The sequence below is a fragment of the Heteronotia binoei genome, chromosome 1 (assembly GCF_032191835.1).
Source record: "Heteronotia binoei isolate CCM8104 ecotype False Entrance Well chromosome 1, APGP_CSIRO_Hbin_v1, whole genome shotgun sequence".
Classification (NCBI taxonomy): domain Eukaryota; kingdom Metazoa; phylum Chordata; class Lepidosauria; order Squamata; family Gekkonidae; genus Heteronotia; species Heteronotia binoei.
In genome coordinates this window covers 207942062-207966192 of record NC_083223.1, presented here as the reverse complement: position 1 = coordinate 207966192, position 24131 = coordinate 207942062, and the positions used below count along the sequence as shown (strand labels likewise).

At 42.4% G+C, this 24131-nt stretch overlaps 1 protein-coding gene across 1 annotated transcript in view; it reads left to right on the top strand.

The window, feature by feature from the left end:
- Positions 1-2845, top strand: part of DTL (denticleless E3 ubiquitin protein ligase homolog) — a 48975-nt gene extending 46130 nt beyond the window's left edge. The window contains exon 15 of the mRNA XM_060247111.1: positions 104-2845. Coding sequence (XP_060103094.1) covers positions 104-172 — 69 coding nt within the window. The 3' untranslated portion in view covers positions 173-2845. The remainder of the gene's footprint in view (positions 1-103) is intronic.
- The last annotated feature ends 21286 nt before the right edge of the window (positions 2846-24131 follow it).

Genomic DNA, 24131 nt, shown 5'->3' with positions numbered 1-24131 from the left:
TTTTCTGAACTAGACATTTCAGCAGGGAAGGCGGGAAATAAATAAAATAAAATAAATGAACTTTTAACTATGCCTAACTTTATACTTGTTTCCCCCCCACCAGGTTTCAATCACTTCTGTGCCCATGCGAAAGATATGCACATACTTCCAGCAAAAGTCACAAAAAGATTAAGCAGTGTTCTGCATTTGCTGCAACATTTTGATGTACTTTATGCTACTGAGAGTCAATTGTGTCACCCATAGAAAGACAGACCAGCGTTCTCAGCCTTTAAAGTTTTATTTCTGCTCTTCCCCTCCCCCCCATTATTTTCAGTTCTTTTAAATTCTGTTACCCATTTATCACATTAAATTAGGTAAGACATTGGCTAATGGAAAGGGTTGCTCAGTTAAATGTAGAAAAACTGATTGGTTTTAAAGTGAATGTTGTAGTTTTTATTTTTCTCATAGTGTTTGTATTCTTTGAAAACAGCCATTAAGATCTGGGGATGTAATACTGATTGTTATTAAGTTGATTGATATTAACCTGTGCACCACCTTGAGCCCTTTGGGGGAGGGCAGTCTACAAATGTCATAAATAATTCTTGTACTTACACATGTGTATTACCATGACTGTACTCTTTCTGTGGTGAAATGGGTGAATTAATCCCCTAGATTATTCTGAGCCAGTTGCCACTGAAAGAAGTGCCTCTATATGGAGCAACACTGTTTACCAATGCAAAAATTGACACTGTAAATGAGAACTTGTTATCTGTAACATCAGGCTTCTAAAAATTGCTGTGATTCCCTCCCCACTTTCTAATAGACTAGAATAACGGCACAGGACTAGACTGTAACAATTATTTTTAGCCCAGTGCATTTTTTGCTTCCATATTGATTGAACAATCTAAACTGTATCAATATATTCCTTAATATGGTCTCAGCTGTGGATACTTGTTTGTGGATTGAGGCCATATACAGAGAAGTGTGATACTTCTACAAATCTGGGGGGACAGACATGTTTGTAGAAAAATCCCAAACCTTTCCAAAAGGGAGAGTTATGAAAAAAAAAAACCAAATGAACATTACCTTTGCAAGAACAGACAATTTATGTCCCAACCACTGCTGCAAGTGTGTGATGGGAAAGGAGTCATGGCTTGCTCCATTGAGGGGCGGAGGGGGTGCTACAGGAGTCACCACAGTGCTGAAGATGGTAGGGAGGATGAGGAAGTGAGCACTCTGGGAGCCAGTGCTGCCACTCCCATTACCAAGGTAGTGAAGTTGCAGGCAGGTGTGGGAGGAGGAGGAGGAATTGGGAACTTCTGCTACCCACACCCCAGTGACAGAGGCAGTCAGCCTAGGGAGGAGAAGTGGATGGGAGATGACAAGGGACTAGAGGCACCATTGGTAGTGGGGAAGCAGCAAATGAGAACAGCAGGGTGCTTCTACAACCAGGAATTCCCCTTCTCCTTTAGCTCCTTGCAGCCTCTTGCTTTTCTCATAAAATTGTGGTAGTTGAATAATTTTTCCCTCTTTGAAATATTCAAGCAGTTGTTTATATACTGTATGTTGCAAATGGGCTACTGACATAGCTTTGTGATCCTTTATCTTTTGCCTTTAAGTGAATTTTCAGGCTTCAGTCTGTTTTCACTAAACAGTTTAAAGATAATCTCATGGCACCTTTAAGTCTAATGAATGATTTGTGACACAAGCTTCCAGAGACAATTCATGCATGAAGTGCTCATATAAATGATCAAGTATATATACCTGACTATAGAAGGGAAGAAAAATGTGTGCTGTGTGAAGTGTGGCCAAATGATCAAGCCATGCAAGCGATCAGTAAGTCTGGCCATCAGAATTTGATCTGAACAAATCTTGGGAATTGCTATTGTGGTACAGAAATTAATTTAAGTATGTGTTTATACTGTTAATTTGCCGAAGCCTAGTCATCCTAGTTACAACCAATCGGGTCAAGCCCTTGCACGCTATACTTGTATCCCTTTAAAGTGACTCTGTATTCATTTGTACTGTGTGTAGCGCTGAGGCACCTGCTGTAGACTTGCATTGCTTAATGTTTTCAGCCTCACTTTATATTTCCTCCTCTCACTATGCTTTTTATATCTATCTCATTAGGTAGCAACTTCATGCATCTAATGAGATGGCTTTAGCTCACAAAAACTTAATGCTGCAGAGGAAATTTGTTAGCCTGTTTCAGCAAAGAGAAGTATATTCTGTGGCACCTTAAATGCCAACACCTGTCCCTCTGAAGTTTCTCTGTTTAGGATAGCTCTTAAATTTTGCTGTTGAGTGCATTTCTGGTTTTACAGTCACAACAATACTTGCTTGAAAGGCAGTCCCGCTTATTTACACTACTGGGTGAGTTCATGCCCTACTTTTCTCAAGCAAAGTAATAGTGGAGTGCTTTGAGCTTGGTTGATGAGGGGAAAGCTTAACACAAATACCACTTCCTTAACCATTGTTACATGGGAGATAGTGCTCAGTTTTGAAAATAAGATTTATCTTTGTCTCTGAAATTAAAATTTTAAAAGATGGTGAGTGGAATATGAAATTCACATTTTCCTCAATGTCTCAGCACTGGAGTCTGGTTTCATTTTAGTCCTTGGTTAAGGGAGTGAGAGTCCTGGCTAGTATAAAAAGATATTTTTCCATTTGGTTGTTCAGGTTGTGGTATGGAAATCTGCAATTTCAATTTTAATTGTTTAATACATTTTAGCATTATTTTTGTGACATGATAAGCTGTTTACAGGTGTTAGCAACCAGATGTTTGCTTATGTAAACACATGGTCTTGATCCTGCTGAAGCTAATTGTGGCTAAATTGCAATGAAAAATAAATTGAATGCAATTTGACCACCTGGACATTGAAAAAAATTATGTTGCAGGTTAAGTGTTGCACTGGGACTGAGAAGACCTGATCTCAAATCTGCATTCCGCCAGAAAGTTTACTGGGTGACCCTGACCTAGTCAATAAATCTCTGCCTTAACCTATTTCAGGTTGGTGTCAGGATAAAATGTGAGAGGATTATGTAAACTGCCCTGTAAAGGGCAGGATTTGTGGTCCCAAATTGCCCCAGTATGATAAATTGCAGGGGACAACTTTGGTGGCCATTTCTATAGGTAAACCTGCTCCTTATTGAGTGTCAAGAGGCTTAGAAGGTACTTAAGTCTGAGTAAGAACAGATCAGGTTCAGTGTACAACACATACAGTCATTATAAGGGCAAACATCTGATCTTCCTTATAAGCATTTTTATGCATGCTGTTTTAACTTTGACCTACTGAGACTAACACCAGGCCTCCTTTTAAAATATAATAGGTTCATACTGCATGTCTTCTCCACAGATAGGACTCCAAGCAGCTATGTTTTGTTGATATGGCATTAATAGATATGGTCACACTAAAGGATTACTTAGCCAGCATGGTTTCTTGTCCCATCATTTTAGCTGTATAGGAAGAAAGGAATATGATACAAAATACTAACAACATTTTTATTTAGAAGTGTATTGACTATAGAGTTGTTGTTGAGCAGTTTGTACTGATAGAACCTTTAGAGAGTAATTTTTAATGCAATTGTATTGGAAAGAAAAGGATTTTAACAAAGGAGGGGGAAATGCAGAATATTTTATACCAGAGCTAGGCAACAGAGCTATAGTTTATTAATTCTTAGGGGAAATCCCAGGCCTCAAGAAATCATCTTCATTTTTTAAAATAATACTTTCTATAGTCACTCACATTTCTGAACAAATTCCTGTACGTTATTAAGAAAGCTATACATCAATTTTTAAAAGAGGTGAATAGTGATGGTTTAATTTGTATAGCAACAAAGTGAATTTCTGCCTCACAAGATATACTTAATAAATGCATTTGATTGTAGACCAGTTTACTTAATTAGGACTTACATTCATTATGCACCTACGATTGTATATGTTGGACTGGACAAAGTTTATAGATATGAAAATGTCTTGGAATGCTATACTACTTGCTTTTCAGCAATCAGTATCCTATTGCATACAATCACAACCTCTGCTTTATTTATATATGTTTAGAAAGTGTCTTGCATCAAGGCAAGTGCCAACTTTATCCAACAGTCCACTTGGACAATCATATGATGGGATTTAACAGTATCAGGCCAGTTTTCAGAGGCTAATTCACCTTCATATGTGATACACCTAGGTGAGGGAGAATTTGGGAACATCAAAGGCAGCTGAATAAAATGCGGGCTGAGCATTTGTCCCTCCCTTGTAGCGAACTTGAAGCGTAGGTGTGGCCTTTGGCTTGTAGCCCATGAGGCTGTTCACTGTGCTGGCTGCACCATCACCAATTTGGGGCTTCTTGCCTTCTCGAAGTGGGATTAAAATATTCCAAATAACTAAATGTCAACATGTTTTCCATCTACATATTGATTAAATTTATGTCCTGCACTTCAATCCAATTAGTCACAATTCATATCTCAAGGATAACAAAATCTAAAGTACCATGAACCTTAAAATATCACACAAACTAACAAAACAATATTGCAATAAATAGACGGTTACAATTCCCTTAAAATAGCGGTCCCCGACCTTTTTGGTCCCAGGGCCGGCAGGGTGGGGACACCCAATTTGGCGTCCCCCCCCCCGTGGTGCCTCCTCCCCCTGTTTCCTCCTCCCTCCTTTGCCCCCCCTTCACAGCAACCTCCTCTTCCCCCCCCCCGTGCAGTCTTGCTGCCTCTTAAAGGTGCAGCTTGATTCCTACTTTGTTCTACTGCTTCACACCAACACAGCTGCCCACTTGGATCTATCCTCCCCCCTCCCCGCGCAGCCTCGCTGCCTCCTTTCTCTTTTTCATCATTTTAAGGCCGGGGAAGGGGCCATGAAGCTCCTCCCAGGCCGAGCCCTCCTCCAGGAATGAGGCAAGGGCAGCCCCTTGCCACAGTGGTGGTGGTTTTCCCGGCTGATCAGCTATTGGGGGGGGGGGTTGGCCTGGGAGGCAATTCCAAGACCTGTCAACCAGGAAAACTAAAAGCAACATACACGCAGCATGCCAATAGATCGATGTTAGAAAAGTATCAATTTGACACCAAAGAGGGTAACTTTCAGAAAAAAGTGGGAAAACATTTGTAAGCTGCCGTTATTCAACTAACATACTTAAAAGAGGGAGATTCCAGCGTTAAACATTTCAATTAGGACTTATCAAGAGGCAGATTTGAAAAAGTCAATCCCTAGCATTAGTACCAAGCAGAGGGCTTCCTCAAATAAAGTTTATTACGTATGCAGACATCCCAAGAACCATGTAGACTTACCTGTAGGGATGGGCATGAACCAGCTCAAGAGCTAAAGTTCATCATTAATTTTGGCCAGTTCATGGTTCACAAAGCATAAGAACATAAGAAAAGCCATGTTGGATCAGGCCAACGGCCCATCAAGTCCAACACTGTGTCACACAGTGGCAAAAAATGTTATATACACACATACACTGTGGCTAATAGCCACTGATGGACCTCTGCTCCATATTTATAAGAAATATAAGAAAGCAATATTCATGGAAATGCATGAACTGTCATGCTGTTCCTGGCAGTTTGTGAATGGATACATTTTCAAACAGACTGTCTGCTCAATTAGTTCACGATACTCCAAAGCGATGGGAGGGAGGAGGATTTGGAATTCCCCAGCCTTGGAAACACCAATTGGAACCCTCCAAAGCTTAGCAGTCACTGCTGGCTGCCAATAACAGTTCCCATTCTGCTCTATGGGATCAGAAAGATATATACCTTCTCTGTTGGCTGTTCACAGAGAATTTAAGAGCAGACTAACAGCACATTCATTTATTCCCTCCTGATTGTGAACTGCTCTCTGCTGGCGTTTGGGTTTTACGTGGACTCATGGTTTGTAGCCATGGAAGACAGGTCAGGCCAGATGACAGCCTTATGTGACCAGTACTCCAGGGGATTGGCATTGGCAGTCTCAGGGGACTTGGCAAGGTACTACCTGACCATCACTTCTGCTGAATCCTCTACCATTGCATGCCTGGCATCCCCACTGCTGACCTCCCAGTTTGCTACTGACATGCAGTAGTGAGGCTCCTCCCTGTCTGGGCTCCTTGAGGCAGAGGTGCTGGACTGCCGTTCTTCCTCCTCTGCCATCCCAGCCTCTTCCACCCACTACTGCCTCTGACCACAACTGTTGGCCTGTAGCCTCCGCACTTCTTAGCAGAGCTAATGTTTCCATTGCAAGACTTCTGCATTCAGGAGAGTAATGCTATCTTTAATCCGGGGGTCACATACAGGAAAGCTTATACTCCCCTCTATGGAAGAGAAGATGCAATCTGGAGGTGATGCCTACCTGCAACATCTCTATCAAGGTCATGAACCATGGGAGAACAGCCAGCTCCAGTGTAGAGGCCAGCGGCCAGGCCAGCCCTCAAATCAGGGGGACGACTTGCCCCAGGCTGTCCATATAGGTGCACAGCATGTTGGTGGTGTCCTGGAAAGGCTTGAGGACACACTATTTGGGAGAGGAACAGCCAGTCATTGGAGCTCATGTTGAGCTCCTTTTCCCCATGCAGGATGGTCATGGAGGAGATGACATCCAGCATTGCAAGCATGGCATAGGTGGAGTTCCTCATCCTCCTCTCCTTGCTTTTCACACAGCCGATGGGCAGACTTGATGCTGTGTGAGAAGTGGGCAGCCAGACACCAACAGGTCTCCAACAAGGGCTCCATCTTGAGGGGAGCAGCATCCCAAGGCCTTGACAGTGCTCTCCAGCCCCAAAGCAAACTTCACCACCAGTTGAAGCATGTGTGCTAGACAGATGATGCCCTTGAGGGACACACACATCTCCTCTGCCAGCATGTTGGCGCTGGCATCCATGACCATGTAGCCACAGATGATGTTGCTACCACCCACCCACCCACTCCCACAGGCTACTCTGAATCACACAGCAGCAATGTTTTGCATCATGTGGTCTGCGTCCATCCCCTGCACATGAAGCAGAATCGCTTTGTAGCCTGGTTGCAGGTAGGGTTGCCAATCCCCAGTTGGGACAGGGGAATCAAAAGCAGGAAGCTTCCGTGGAAGCCAGCCTCCAAACAAGAACAAAACAAATTGTATAAACAAAAAATACAGTATATTTTCAGTAGGCAGCCGTGTTGGTCAGAAGCAATAGAACAAAGCAGTAGACAAGTGCACCTTTAAGACCAACTAAGTTTTATTCAGAATGTAAGCTTTCGTATGCTCTTAAGCAGACTTCATCAGACAAAATGGAAATGGCAAGCAGCAATTCTTAATATGAGTGGGCAGTGAGTTGGTACGTAGAATCATGGGAATGTTTTTAGCTGATTAAAAGAATCACAAATAGGGATCTGTGTTTGTTAGTGTTAGAACAAAGCAGGGCTGAAACAACACTGGAAGGTGATAAAAAGCAGACTGCTGTTGTAGGTGCAAAGTGCCATAAAACTAGGTAACATTCTGTTGCTAGGTTCAGCATCAACCTCTGGGTTTCAGAGACTAGTCAAGGCCTCAGCCCATACTCGAACAGCAATCAAGACGGGTTCCAAGCAAACCTGAGCTGGGCCACCACTGACATGACATTTGCCAAGTGATCACCAAGCTAAAAGCAAAGCAAAAAGCTGGCTAACTAATAGCAAAGGATTCTGATGGGCGTTGGACCCAGAGGATCCAATCAAAATCAAAGAGGTGATGTAACCTCTGCCTCTTGTTTCTGAGACATGTGTCTGACTGCAGATGAGCATTTCCCAGGTACAAGGTTGTTCTTCACATGTTAGAAATTCACCAGTTATCGTATTCATCGTGGTACCTCCGCTGGCCAGATGCAAGCAGTCACAGCTGTCCTTGTTCAACAATCTATTTTGTAGGTCTTAAGCCTGAATCAAGATTTTACATTGAGCAAAACTTGTAGTGAACCAGAATTCTTTACAGAGCCACAGCCCCTCCCAACATCTTTGCAGAATGCTGTCCCACCTGCCTGGTGAAAATGCCTTGTGAAAAAATCCATACAGCTCTCACCTACCTTGCACTATTTACATGTTCTGTAATTTCTGCACAACCTGTAGGACCAGCTTCGTATGCTGTTGCAGATGAGATTTTACACTCTGTTTAACGACTGGATGACTAAGAGTGTAAATTCAATACTGCTGATCACATAGAAGCTTCATGTCCTTTAAAGCCAGACAAGAGCAAATGAACAGTAAGATGATAGATGTAAGACGTGATGTAAAGGAAGACAGGGCTCCAGTGGCTTTTGTGTTTATTTATTTAAAAAACTGCCCTCCCCTGCAAGCAGATGTACTTGGATGGAAGAGGAAATGTTAGTGTGGGGTAGTGGTTAGCATGTTGAGTCAGAACTTGGGAGACCTGGGTTCAAATGTGTACTTGGCCACAAAACTAATTGGATGACCTTGGACCAGCTGTTCTTTCTCAGACTACCTCGCCTTACAGGGTTGTGGTCAAAAACAATGAAGGAGGGCAGAACCATGACCTTGTGTTAGTCACACATGTTCAACCTTAGCTTACCTCACAGGGTAACTTTAATTACCCCTTTATCTGGAGAAGTGTGCTTGCTCCAGGCCTGTAGCTACAGGGGGCCTGTGGGGGCATTGCCCCCTGACTTCCTGTAGGGTGCCCCCAACCTTCCCTCCCTCCCTCTGCCACCACCGTGGGAGTGAAAGCTGAGAGGCTGGGGGCTACCCCCTCCATCCCCCCATGATTTAAATTGCATAAGAGGGGTACCCACTGTCCCTCACATGCCATTTAAGGGGCTCACTGAATGGCGGGCCCTATAAATGGTGTTGGAGGGCAGTGGCTGCTCATGGGTTGCTCCAGTGCAATTTAGATCACGGAGAGGAAGGAAAAGGGCAGCCCCCAGCCTCTCAGCTTTCTCCCGTGGCCCCTCAAGAAGTGGCAATGGCAGGAGGGAAAATCAGGCACACTGACTTGAGTGCCCTGAGTCATAACGGTGGCAGCCAGGAAAGGGGAGCCACTAAATGGTGCCCCCTGACGTTTTTACACGCCCCCCAACTTTTAAAATCCTGGTTACGGACCTGGCTTGCCTGCAAAAGCATATACCTTGAATAAAATTTTGTTGGTCTTAAGAGGTGCCACTGAATTCAAATTATAATAAACTGTACCTGCAGAACTTCCGTCTTGTTCTATACAAGTGTAAGAGAGTAATGAGTCCTTTCACATTGGCATTTAGTCATACTGGAAATTAGTCAATTGTTATAATTTTTTCCAGCCTGTTTGTGTTGGCATGTTCTGATACTCTTTAGAGATGTGAACAGGTTTGGGAAGAAGTTGCAGCAGAAAATCATAGAGCATGCAAAGGTTATGCAATCAACAGCCCCTTCCAACAACACTTCTCTGTCACATATTTGTTCCACTCAGGGCTTGTTCACTATAAAAAGCCCAGCAGGAACTCATTTGCATATTAGGCCACACACCAAGCCAGCCAGAATTGCATTACTGCTCAAAAAAAGCCCTGATCCCACCCTTTCTTCCAGGGAAACAGGGCAGAATCTATAGCCCTTTCCTCCATTTTAATCTTTACAACAACTCTGTGAGGTAGATTAGGCTGAGAGAGAGTGATTAGCCCAAGGTCACCCTGCAAGCTTTATCATTCAGTGGGGATTCAGACCTGGATCTTCTCAGCCCAGCCCCCAAACTACTCTACTACCTTGGCTCTTACTCTTCTACTCCAAATCCCCCTCTTCAGAAACTATTTGTCTCTAGAAGGAGCTATTTCAATACATGTACTTGTGCATGTAGTCTGGCATTGCTCTCCAGCATTAAAACCATTCCTTTGCCATTTGACCTAGAGCTTTTGGAATTATGCTGTTTATTCGAATCATCATGGGTCTTAAAACATTCCCAGTGCTAAATATAGGCTGGTTTTATAAAAGCAGCATTGTTGAAAGAGGATGCATTTGGTTTCTCAGCTTTGATAGTTGGTTGAGGATAGTAACTTTTTTATTTTTGAGCAACACTCAAAAAGACAAAGTTTGTACTTTAAATGAATTTAGTTAGTAAAATTTTTCATCCCACCTCTCTTCAAGAAGGTCAAGGTAGCTACATCAATCTCCTTTCCTCCATATTGCCCCCGCAGCAACCCTGTGAGGAAGGTAAGCTGAGAGGGTCTGATTTGCCCAAGGTCTCCCAGTACATTTCATGGCAGAGTGGGAATCCCAGATCTTAATCCTGCAGGTTGACCATTACATCATGCTGGCTTGCACTCACAGACCATGCTAAAAGCAGGAGGCTGAAGTTGGTTCCTTATTCCCAGTTCTGTATTCATTCCTTATTCGTGAATTCAACCAAAAACACTGAGGAGAGTTTGAAAGCTCTGAACCCCAAAATAAGGTCTCATGAAAGCCTGCTAAAAGCCAGGCTTTCATGAGCCATAGTTGTTTATCTCATTGCCAGGGACACCAGGCCATATGGCAAACCTATAGACATTTGTCTGGTTACAAAATTATTCTTCCATAGATAACAAATATCTGGGTCAGCCTCAGTTTACTTCCCGACATTCCATGTACATTCAGACAGATAAGATGAAACACATCCTCAGTCTGCATGGTGAGAATCCACCCATTGCATCTGAAGTCCATAAAAATTTATGCTGGAATAAAATGTGTTAGACTATAAAGCCCACCAAGATTCTGGTCTACTTTTTGCTGAAACAGACTACTAGACCAGCACAATGTAGCTACCAGCCATCAGAGGCCATTCAGCATGGACTCTGGGGTTGAAAATTGTTGACTGCATTGTTAAATTTATTTAATTTTAATTCAATTTTAAATTGTTGTGTATTTCTGGAAATGTTGTCCCCCACCCAGAACCCTGTTTACAGGAAAGAACAGATTATAAATCAAATAAATTAATGAAAATTCCTGGAGATTTGGGGGTGGAGCCTGGGGAGGGCAGGGTTGGGGGGGAGAAGGAGCCTCAGCAGGGCATAATCCCACAGAAGCCACCCTCCAAAGCATTCAGCTTCTCCAGAAGAATGGGCCTCAGTAGTCTGGAGATCAGCCATAATTCCAAGAGATCTCCAGGCCCCACCTGGAGGCTTGCAGCCTTCACTCTTTTGTGCTCAAGCTATACCAAAAAAGGGGCAATTTTTTTAATAAACAAAGGGCAAATTTACAACAGTGGTTGTAGCCACCTAATGTTTCTACTGGTGGAAAAGGAAGCCAGGGTCCCCTTTGAGCACCCAAAGAGCCTTTGCTAGAGACCTTCAGATATAAAAGACAAAAGCAACAGGGACTGCAGTAAAGAAGAGAATTGCATCAGATTCAGTGAAAAAACTGGCTGGATTCCACTCAGTATTATTCGACTACCTGAGCATTCTAGCTGCAACCACTACTGCCACTCTGACAATAATCAACTGCACCTTGAAATACAAAACCAGGACACTCAACAGAGTGTGCTCATTTTGATTATGATCTAAAATTGTAGATATTTGTGTGTTGGTGGTCTCTGGTTGGTGTTGATTGAAGATTTATTGTTTACGTAATAGAGTATGGGGAGAACCTAACGACTGTTGGCACTGAGGCTCATCAGCTTGCGATAGAGTAATCAGATGAATTATGAGAGCTGAAGTCCCTTCACCCTTGCCAGTCTCCCACCTTCAGAGACATGGATTGTAGATGGGGAGGGGTTGTTATAAGCAGATAAGCCAAAACATTGGAAGGAATCCATTCCTGGCTTTTACAAATACCCAGAAGCAACGAATGCAATTGGCTTTGCCTGCTATAGTAGCCCTGAATGCTTGATGCTGTTCACCATGACATCAACTCTAGCCCCTTTCCTGGGGATGCTCAGAATTACAGTTACAACTCTACCAGCCGATCTACCTCCTTAGTTATCAATTTTACATCATATTGTAGGGCTCAGGATGCTTGTGTTTGCAGTTTTATGACAATAGAGTTGCCTTGATCAAGGCAATAGCATAATTGTATTGTCCTTATATTGTCCATCTAAACAAAGTTCCTTTGACTTCTGCAGAAGACTTACCAAAAGTATGGTATGAATGAGTTTGATATAATTCAATTTCTATAGCCAACTTGAACAATTGGAAACTCTAACAATGATACCAAACCCTTTGCTGGGGTCGCCAGCCTCCAGGCGGGGCCTGGAGATCTCCCACTTTTACAATTAGGGTTGCCGGGTCTGTGTTGGAAAATACCTGGAGACTTTGAGGGTGGATCCTGGAGAGAGGAGGGTTTGCAGAGGGGAGGGGCCTCAGCATGGTATAATGCCATAGAGCAGGGGTGGCCAACGGTAGCTCTCCAGATGTTTTTTGCCTACAACTCCCATGAGCCCCGGCCATTGGGGTTGATGGGAGTTGTAGGCAAAAAACATCTGGAGAGCTACCGTTGGCCACCCCTGCCATAGAGTCCACCCTTCAAAGCAACCCTATAATCTCCAGCTAGCAGTGATCAGCTCCCCTGGAGAAAATGGCTGCTTTTAAGGATGGAGTTTATGGCTTTGTACAATGCTGAGGCCCCTCCCCTCCCCAAACCCCACCCTCTCCTAGATACACCCTCAAAGTCTCCAGGTATTTTCCAACACAGACTTGGCAACCGTAATTGGTCTCACTGGTCCTTTTTTCAAGAGTTATGACACTTGTTACACGGTTCCAGTGCACTGTGGTAAGGCATTTGTACAGCACTTTCATAAACAGTCAGAAAAATTAATATGAGCACAGAGAAACCTATTTTATGGCCAAGGCTAGTTCCTCTCTCCCACACAAAGACATTTTCTTTTATCTGAGGCCTCTCTCAAACTCCAGCACACTTCCTCCTTGTTGCCAGGCAATGGCATTAGTTCTGTTGTGAACAAATGTTATGCAACCATTACAGTTCTGCTTTTCTTATTAAGGGGATGCACACCTTAGCCAAAAATGAAATGTTTCCTTTCTTCAGCCTCCCCCCCCCACCCCGAAAATGTATCCAGCCCAAGGGTGTTTCTAAAAAAGACTTTTTCTCAGGTCAGTGTATGGAATCAGTCAAGCCTTGTTTACTGGTTCCAGATGTGTGCAAGGTCTACGCTATAGCACTGTAACAGCCTCTACTCCTCCAGTTACTCAAAAGATAATGTTCTTGATTGGAATTTCCTATATAGGCATACCTCAAAGACACATTTTAGGAAAGTATGATTGTGCCTTTTGGGGGAAGCTAGGTTTTTTTTTTGGGGGGGGGGTCTTTTGGACTACTTGCTTTCATTACTGGTGTTCTCAATTCATTTGCTTCTTTTATGCCAGTTCATGCAATTGATTTTAAAAAATAGACACCAAAATAATAGAAGAAGAAGAAGAAGAAGAAGAAGATATTGGATTTATATCCCGCCCTCCACTCCGAAGAGTCTCAGAGCGGCTCACAATCTCCTTTACCTTCCTCCCCCACAACAGACACCCTGTGAGGTGGGTGGGGCTGGAGAGGACTCTCACAGCAGCTGCCCTTTCAAGGACAACCTCTGCCAGAGCTATGGCTGACCCAAGGCCATTCTAGCAGGTGCAAGTGGAGGAGTGGGGAATCAAACCCGGTTCTCCCAGATAAGAGTCTGCACACTTAACCACTACACCAAACTGGCTCTCCTGAAAATGATTGAAAATGTATTAATATTAATGTATTAAAATGTATTAATATTGAAAATGTATTAATATTAAGATGGAAAATTGGCATAAGAAAAGTGGATTTTTAAAAATTAGAAACATTTATGAGCCCACTTTCCCCCCAGATAACTTGAACTCAAGAAGAGCAACAATAAAATCAGTACAAGATAATACAATTCTAAATGGAAAAGAATTAAAGCAACCAGCATCAGAATAAAACTTAAACAATAAAGTTAAACAAAGATTAATGTATTTAAAAACACCCAAGATAATAATATTGAGGAGTCAAAGGCACACAAATAAAGGCTCATGAGTTCCATTTGCTCAAGACAGAAGCAGAATCAAAATGGGGAATTGGGTGTCAAACCAACAAAGATGAGAGAGGTTCAATAGCAACCCTACACATTTTAGAATACACACAAAAGAAATGAATTACATCTATGGGCAGTTGTGCATATATGCTCAGTGCAATAAGCTCGGGGCTGCTAAGCAACAAATCTGTTTCCTGAAGGCTAACAGTGGCTTACCTGAAGAAGCTGAGAGAGTCACGGAGTGTGTGGAGGACACTACAGGTTTGTGGTAGAAAGGTGCCATTCCCACACTGACAGTTTATCTACTGTGACTCCAAATAGAGGTATTGGGGCAGGATAGCATCATATACAGAGAAATTATCTTAAACAAGAAACTTGTTTCTCAGGTGATGAACTGCTATGCTCTTGAATAACTTATATGCCTTGGAATAGGCAGAGGTGGAAATTCCTGTTAGTGGTCATCATCATGTCCTTTAGAGCCTCTATGTTCCTTACTACTGAGCTCCCCACAAGAATGCAGAGCCCCACTACCTTATGTATGGGTGGGTAGGTTTTGCTGCTTTCATCACACAACAGGGGGTGGAGGAGGGGGCAGCAGCCAGTTTACTATTAGATATAAGTTTGGAAATTCTCACAAACTGGTAACGTGGAGCTGCTTGGCTCTCCTGTATCCTCTAGGCCAAGGGGATGGGGAGGGCCACAGAAGCAGCCCAGTGAAACTGACTTAATGTTTTCTCTGTTAAGAAAAATGTAATCCAAGATCTGAAGTATGTAACTAAGAACCTCTCCAAAGATGGAACTGATGCATTTTGCTGTTATTTAGGAAATATCAGTGCATAATTCCTTTGTTATAAAGTATCTAAAATTCAGTAAATACAGGGTGGGAGCATGCGTGTAGTGTACAATGTGCAGTAATGGCACCAACCTTGGGTGTCTTTCTCAGCACATGAATGTTTCGCAACTCATAATCCTTGAGTGTACTATGAGGTGAACTGCATTTTCCTAAGGCTTCCCAATCCCCAGATCCCAGCGGGGGATCCCCCATTTTCACAGGCTTCTCCCTGCCCCCAGCCAGCTGGCAGGCGGGGGAAGCCCCACCCCCCACAATCACCATGTAGTTTTAGAGCTCCTGCAGGTCCGTTTTTAAAATATGTGCCTTTAAGGCTGAGCAGGAAGGGCTTTGGAGAAGGGCCCCTCCCTTTCTTTTGCTTTCGTTTTCTAAGCAAGTAAAGTTCTGCAGGTACAAGACGCAGTAAGTATTTGTGTGTGAGAGAGAGGGAGGGGGCAGGGGATTCCCTGGTTTGGAGGCCCTCCCCCCCGCTTTAGAAAGCGTGGGGGGGGGAGGGAAATGTCTACTGGGCACTCCATTATTCCCTATGGAGAATGATTCCCATAGGGAATAATGGGGAATTGATCCGCGGGTATTGGGAGCTCTGGGGGGGGGCTATGTTTTGAGGTAGAGGCACCAAATTTTCAGTATAGCATCTAGTGCCTCTCCCCAAAATACCTGCCAAGTTTCAAAACGATTGGACCAGGGGGTCCAATTCTATGAGCCCCAAAAGATGGTGCCCCTATCCTTCATTATTTCCTATGGAAGAAAGGCATTTTAAAAGGTGTGCTGTTCCTTTAAATGTGATGGCCAGAACTCCCTTGGAGTTCAATTCTGCTTGTCACACCCTTGCTTCTGGCTCCACCCCAATGTCTCCTGGCTCCACCCCCAAAGTCTCCTGGCTCCGTCCCCAAAGTCCCCAGATATTTCTTGAATTGGACTTGGCAACCCTAATTTTCCTCCAGAAATTCTTTTACACCTACATGTGATTGTTATGAAGGATTAGAAGGTCTGGGAGTCTCTGGCATCTACAATGTTGCCACTGCCTAATGAAGGCTGCAGCAGCTGTCCTTTTTGCTGTTATGAAAGTTCTGGAGAAAGTGGAGCAATGAGAGGGCGTTTGTGAAAGAGTTGAGGTGGGGAGGCCAGTTTACCCTAGAGTGGCTCACAAGGGTCTGGGGGTGGAATGTGAAGTCTTTAGGCCTCATTGTATTCCCATCTATGTGACTGGTAGTGCAACAAAACTGGAATGGGGTGGAGTTTAATCCAAAGTGAGCCCAAATTATCTTGTTTAATCTAAAACAAGCCTGGGGAATGCTTAGCTATCACTAAATTAAGCTATGATAAATTATCTTCAGTATGTGGCGTTATCCATATTCACAGTATCTTCAAGTATCATTCAACATGTACAGTAATCCATATAAAACTACACCATAATTTCAGTTCTGCCTATATCCTTTTCCAGCAAAACAATACTTATTTCAGCCCAGAAAGTCTTGTTATGATTAAGTAGCCCTATGTGAGGTACTGTACTGGCAAAGCCAACTTTCCATTGTAACTTGTTCTTGTTGACTATTTCTCTTGTAAACTTGATAGGTGCCTGTCTCTATTTTCGCAAAGAACTTGGCTGAGGAATTCATCAGAATTAAACAACAACAGAGGTTTTAAAAATATCCAGTGGAATTCAGAAACAAACTAGAGAAATGTAGCCCACATCAGCAGAGCACGTGCATCTTTCAAATACACACATGTCAGTGTACCATTGCATAAGACTGATGGTTTTAATGTGAAGTGGAAGAACTGGGTAATGATGTCTAGAGCAACCATAAATAAATGATGAAAAGGTTTACCTGCTGCCAGTAATTTTTTATACTTACTTCCCATCCTAAAATGAGACTGAATTTATGTATTAGTTTTTGAAATTATAAGAGATTTACAGTGAAATTTTAAACAGAATTGAAGTCAATGGATTTGGGAATATTCTTAGAATTGTACTCTTAAGGAGAGGAAATATAAAGGCAATGATAGCAACGTCCTCACGGTGCCAAGATTCTTTGACTTGTGAGGCTAGCCAATTACAGTCACACAGTGAGACAAATTCCAGACAGCAAAAAGAGGTAAGAAAAGTTTTATTCAAATAAAGAACAACATACAGCCAAAGGTTCAGCTCAGTTGTTCACTGAGCTCCAGCTGTGTTCAAACTTTTATACTCTTAATCGCTCCTTCCCTTTACATCATTAATCTGATGCCACCGAGCATGCGCTCTTGCAAGTTCTTTGTCTCTAACATTCATTAATCTTACATTTAACAAACAAGATGTTGCTGGCTTATTTTCAACTTTACTGACCTTCCCATCCACAGGTGTGTTGTCAAAACTTCCTAATTAAAAATGAAATTAAAATCTTTCTAGACACTGACTTTCCTGTTACCTTTAATTGGCTCCTTTCCTAGACGTTCCATCTCTCATGAACTTATGACCTTAAACTCATATCGCAAGCAAAACTTATCTTTATATAGCAAAACTTAACTTTATATTGAATAATCTTGCTTCTACATACATAAAGATATATAAAAACACTTATTTATTAAGCATTCCTACAAAATATATAAAAAGAACTGATAATAATACTATATCAGCCATTTCTTAGAAAAATTGAACTTTTATATGGACTTCTCAACTTTTAAAATAACATAATCTGAAATAATTTATTTTTCTCTCTTGAATACCTTTTCTTGTTTATTCTCTAATTGATCAGGAAGCTTTTATTTGATTTTTGAAAATATTCCAGTTTCTTATCTTATGCAAAATGTAAACAAAACACTTTCCTTCTTTACCACATGAGGGCCTTCTTTGTATAGAAATAATTTTTGCTTCTCATTATCCCAATTTTCAGAGTTTGATCATTTACTTCCACGTAGGTCAAAGGTTTTAGACAGTAGTCATAAATCTAAAAACATCTGTTTTGTTAGAAGTATCTTCTAGTTAGCAATTTCTTGGATCCTGGCCTAATTGGCTGAAAATACTTTCCAGTAACAAGGTTCACCTTTGCTTGTTAAAAATAATGCTGATTGCAACAGGGTTTTTTAAATTCCTTGCTACTATCATAGAGTCTAAATGATCAAGCTGCTTATTTATGGATTTCTTTAGCTAATAATCCTTTAACAATTCAATATAACACAGTATTAAACATTTCAAAGCCTTGTGGTAAAACATACAATAGAGGAAAACTATTCTACATTTGAGTGCTAATAAATCATATTAACTAGCAAAGCCTCTCCTGTTGTCTGCCTCATTCAGAGACTCTTAATTCAATTACAATTTCTTTTAATCCGTGATGCTTAAAACTATTATTTTATAAACTTTCTCAGAATCTAAACTTTAAGCAACAGGTTTCTTAGGTAATATTAATATATTATATGCTAAAAACAACATTTTGGAGCTTTGAACTTCAGTTCACCTTTTGAAATGGTGAAAGGGCATTTTGCCAAGTTGTTTTTTCTGTTCAGAAACTTCATAAATTTCCAATTTTGACAGCTCGTTATTGCATTCCACTGTATGGCTTGTGGATAATGAGGACAGCTTAATTTAATTTGACAAAAAAAAACCAGGTTGCTTCTATCTTCTACTGTTGTCAACTGCTTTCTGGAGGCCCAAAGCCTGCTCCAGGAGATTTCCCAAAGATCTATGAAACAGCACTCATTTAGGCCTTGGGCTCACTCTACATTCAGTTCAATTGCTCAGGAAGAAGCAATTCATTTGCAAGTAGGGTTGCCAGCCTCCAGGTGGGGTCTGGAGATTGCCAGCTTTTACAACTGATCTCCAGTTGACAGAGACCAGCTCCCCTGGAGAAAATGGCTGCTTTGAAGGGTGGACTCTTCATGCTGTGGCCCCACCCCTCACCAAGCCCTGCCCTCTCCTGGATCCACCCCCAAAGTCTCCAGGTATTTTGACCTGGCAACCCTAGTTCTGGCCAGTGACTGCAAAGATGATTGACAAGCATTTGGCCATTTGGCACTTTAATTTATTTTAACTGAATTAACGTTTACTTTTCTAAAAGGAATGCACTAAATCAAATAATTTTGAACACTGTAGTTAGTGTTCTGAATTAAGTGTCCTTTTTTGGTATTTTCTATGACATCCTTTCAGTGTAAATGTAGTTACCCCACTGAAAAACTACAGGCTATGGATCTAGGATTGCCTGGAGAAAAATCTCCTGTACCTTTCATAGAAGTTTAATTTGTGGAAATGGGCAGCTGAAGCTTTTCACAGCACAGAGGTAAATAACATCACCTGGTAAATAACATCGCATTAAACCTCCATTAGCTCTCACTCCAGTCCAACTGACAACCATATATCATGGATATGAGCACAAGAGAGGCTCGAGGACAACTTAAATCTTGTGTATGAAAATACACTGCAAAGCAGGAAAGCTTTTAGTCACCACTCTTTTTAAATGGATGAAAGTTGCTGAAATAAACAGAAGTATTCCTCTAATTTAATTAGTAATTGTTAAAGTTAATTATGGATAAAGGGCCCAAGGGAACACTACAATAAACAGGATAAACCAGTTCACTGGACTCTAATGTTATTCTGTTGCTTCAGACCAACATGGCTACCCACTTGGATCTATGTTCATGGAAAGCACCACATTAAGCTGCATGGTATGGAACTCCAGTCCTTTTGTTAACCATCTTTTGTTAGCCGCCCTGAGCCACTTGTGGGAAGGGCGGGATATAAATCCCAAATAAATAAATAAATAAATAAATAAATAAATCTTTTTTTTTCTTTTTAAAGAAACCTAAGAATTATTCTTGCTGACTGTTGGCTGGTTTTGTCCTCAACTGTTTTTGAGCATCTTGCTTTGTATCATAGTGAATCTGGTCCTGCTCTGACGGATAGTCAAACAGGATCCCACACATTTCCTGGCTCTTCAGCTGGATGTAGGTAGAGGAAGCATCCCAACTGATTTGTTGTGTGATGAGGGATTATCATATTAGGGCTTCAGACAGCTTGAATTTTTGGCAGCTTGCTAACCACTCAATCTGGCAAGACTGAGGTGGAATGTGCGTGCGTGTATGTGTACGTTTTGCACATTTAGCACATCAGTTAGCAATAGAAAGCTTGCTTTAGCATTTTAGTGTTTTGTTTCATATCGGAGAGTTGACCAAAATGTGAAAAAATGCCAGAGATTATCTTAGTCTTTATAATATTAGCTTAATTTACAAATTTGCAGAGTATAAAAACTCATTTGTTATGAGGGCTGGATTTGACATAAATCAGACCTTGTTGGGCTGGGCCATGTGTGTCATAAAATGTAATGCCAGGTAGTAGAAATATAAACTTTATAAAGGACACAGACAAAACAAAGATTTTTTTAAAAACTTAAAATATGCTTAAAATATTAGCACTCTTGCAATATTTTGTTTATTTAACTGATAACTGACATATCTTGCTCTGAATTGTTGCATCAACATCTGGAGACAATGTATGTGCTGTAGCAATCTTGAGTATGCTGTTCAAGTATTGTTCAGGTGTGTGTCTGTAAGTTGGAGACCTACTTTTGCTTTATTGAGATTCATTACAGAAATCTCATGGTCAATGCTTTGTACCTAAGACCCAGGGGAAAAAATTAAATGACTGAGCACTGCAAGCTTCTGTACGTAAGTTGCTTAATGTGCTGGTCAGCCAATGGTCTGTAGCTCCTGCACAACTGAGCAAGCCTGGCAAAGCAAGCTGTGATGCAGAAGGAAGCAAGAGAGACAGAAGGATGCAGATGACAGTGAGTTGCTCGCAGGCCTGATAGGAGCCCTCTAGGGGCCTGATTTGGCTCTCAGGCTGCACATTTGACACTCCTGGATTAGAATTATTTAATTAATTAATATATATATATTTAGTCACTACTCACGTGAAGGGTCTTGTGGCAACTTACAATATTAAAACCAAAAGGTAAAAAACATAAATAACTAATATAAAATATTAATATTAAAATATGTAGTTATCACCATATTACTATTAAAACAGCCCAAACATGTTGCCCTCCAAAGGGCAACCTAAATAATTCAGCCTTGCATGCCATTTGGAAACTAAACAAGTCCAACAGGGTTCAGGTGTCATCCAAGATTGCATTCCACTAGGTAGAGACCACAACTGAGAAGACCCTTCCCCTGGTGATAGCTAATGAGCCATCCTGAGGCCAGGCACCTGCAAGAAGCCCTTGTAACCACAGCAGTGCACAAAGGGGTGTGGCTCCACCAATCATTTGTCATACCCCTTCAATCAGCTCTAGGGGTTGTGAAATCTGTCACAAGTTTTCTCCCAATGAGAGAAGGCATTTCTTTCCCTCCTCCTGCCTCCCTCCCAGGCTTTGACAATGAGGAAGAGATTCCAATGAGGGAGACGGAGACTGGCTCCTGAAAATCTAGCAGAGAGTTTGGAGACCATGGTTGGATGGATGAAGCAGAGCCGGCTGAAATTAAATCCTACAAAGATGGAGGTCCTGTAGCTGGGTTGGGGAGATCCATGGCTGGGGTGTCAACTCCTGACTCTTGACAGAGCGTATTTAACACTGGTGCCAACAGTGAAGAGTTTGGATGTGATACTGGATGCCGCCTTATCAATGCAGGGCCAGGTCACTAATGTTGCCAGAGTGGCGTTTTTACATCTGCATCAGCTCAAGCAACTAGCCCTTTTCCTGCCCCAAAGAGCCTTGCGCTCACAAGATCTACAACTACTGGTTACCCCCAGCCCAAAGGATGTCTTCCTAGCCTCCACCAGGGCCAAGGCTTCCTCAGCTCTGGCTCCAGCCTGGTGGAGTCAGCTTCCACTGGATATCAGGGCCCTGTGGGACCTTTTATCATTCCACAGGGCCTTTAAAACAGAGCTGTTTCCGCCAGGCCTTTGGGTGAGGTGGTGGGCGTCCGCCTCAGATTGGACTCCCTGCTCTAGTGCCCAACTTTTACTGAAGCACCACTGACTCAATTTACGTGGCCTTAATAGGTCTCTTTTAATTGCTGCTACCTTGAATTGTATTGTTTTAATGCTTTTAATCTATTGTAATTTATTGTAATGAGTCTTTAACTCTGCTTGTTGGAATCTGCCCTGAGTCTGTATGGGAAGGGTAGAATAACCCCCCCCCCCCCCCAAAAAAAATATATCAAGTCCATGGAATAGCTACCCTACATGGCCAAGAGATGGATTTGTCAAGGGAGGGTCAGGAGACCTACATTCCCTGGGAGTTTGTCACAGCTATCCTGAGCAGCCCCTGAATTATCAGGTTTGCCTGTGTATTGCTTAGAACAAAAACAATCATTAGGACCTGGCTTGGGCTATGGCAGAGTCTTTATACTGGTACCAGTATAATACTTGTTGATATATCAGCTGCAGGAATGTGCAACAGGTTTGTACTCTCCTCCCCATACCTCCAGTGTTCACCAATTCCCTCCTACAGCTGGAGATTACAGCAAACTATGGTTACTATGTCGTGCCTTGTTCCTGATGGCTACCATGTGATGTCTCCTGACATTTACTGCACAAAAAAGATTATTCTGATTTTGTTTCTATTTGCTTTAGCAAATCTTTTCTGCTTCACAGAAACCGTAAAGAACAGTTTAAAGGAAGGAAGTGATGAAAGGGTTTGTTATCAAACACCTCACACCAACAGTTCTTTAAGCTGACACAAGACCTTTCCATTGGTGGATGCAACAATGTACAAACCATATGATAAAGGCTGGCATAATGACATGGCATTAAAAGAACCCCTATTGTTCTGTGCTTCCCCTTTCACGAACAGTGGAAACTTCAGAACAACCCAACTGTTTCCTCTGGATGATTTAGTACAGGACACTTCTGGTGTACAGACTGACCAGAAAGAAGCATATAGGCGGTCAGTACTTTCCCCCTGCAAATCCTGCCGTCTCCACAAACAAAAATTAAAAAGGGAAGATTCCTCTCCCCCCCCCCCTCTTAACAATTCTGCCAGCCAAGCAAAACACTCCTTTAAATTCTCCTTTCCCCCACTACCTGCAATCACACTGAGTAAACTAGTGTGAAGGTTACCACCTATCATTTGGATTGCTGCCTTCCTTGGCTTATCAAATCATGCCAAAAGGTGAAAGAGCCCAAGATTACTAATATATCTTTAGTGAGGATAGTACTTGCACAACTTCTGAAAATTATAATTAGACCTTTCCTCAGTTATAACAATTGGACCTTTATAGGTCTATTTCCAACCTGATTAAGCTTTGTGGATGATTAACGTGAAGAAGTGAAATTAGAAATCTGATTTGAGCCCATTTCATTCCGCTTCAGACCTGGATATGAAACTGAAATGGCTTTAGTATTTCTAACAGGCAATCTTTGTCTACAAACTGATGGGTGCTGTGGCTGATTCTTGCTGATTTTTCTGTCCTTTTTGTAGATTTTGACTAAGTAGGTCATGATATTTTGATAAAGAGTTGGGAACTGGGGCAATGGATCTCAAATGGTTTCATTCTTCTTTGTCCAATGGGATGGAGAGAGTTTCTGTCAATGATGTAGTTATCAGGCTTATAGGATTTACTTTGTGGAATCTCTCAAGAGTCCATCCTATTCCTTTTAAATATCTTTGACAAGTCACTGAGTGAGAATACCCATCCATATAGGTTTGGCTCTCATCTCTGTATCTAAGCTTCTAACACCTGCTATTCATGCCCTGAATCAGTGTTAAGATGCTATGGTCAAGTTGCCGAAAGAGAATAAGCTAAAACTGAATTCAGACAAGATGGAGGTAATGTTGGTTGAGAAGGCTAATGTTCTAGAAGAGACCCCGCTGAATGTAGTACTGAATGTAGTAAGCATTGAAAGATCATGTAAAGCAATGGTCCCCCACCTTCTTGGTACTGGGGACCGGCCCCAGGGTCGACCCACCCACCATGGCCTCAGGGCCGGCAGGGTGGGGGCACCAAATTTACCCCCCATTCCCCTGCACAGCATCACCGCCCCCATGCCATGCAGCTTTACCGCACGCCCCCCCTCTCAGCGCCTCCGCAGCGGCAGGCGACCCACTGAAGAAGCAGCCCGCTGGAGTTCAGCTCCCTTGCCCCCCCCCCCCCGCACAACGAGGCTTGAGTCCCTCCTCCCACCGCTGCCTTCCCTCTCTCCCAGGCGCTGCAATGCAGCACGGTGCTCCGTCATCATCGTCATCCCCCCTCCCTCCCTCAGATCGTGCTGAAACTGGGCCTTACCAGCTTCACTGCAGCCGCACCATCTAACATTTGAAGTTCACGAGAAGGCTTCTCCCCCCTCCTTCCTGAAACCAGAAGTGAGGGGGGAGAAGCAAACTTCAAAGTGTTAGATGGCGTGGCTGCAGTGAAGCTGGTAAGGCCCAATTTCAGCGCTGCTCGACGCAATCTGAT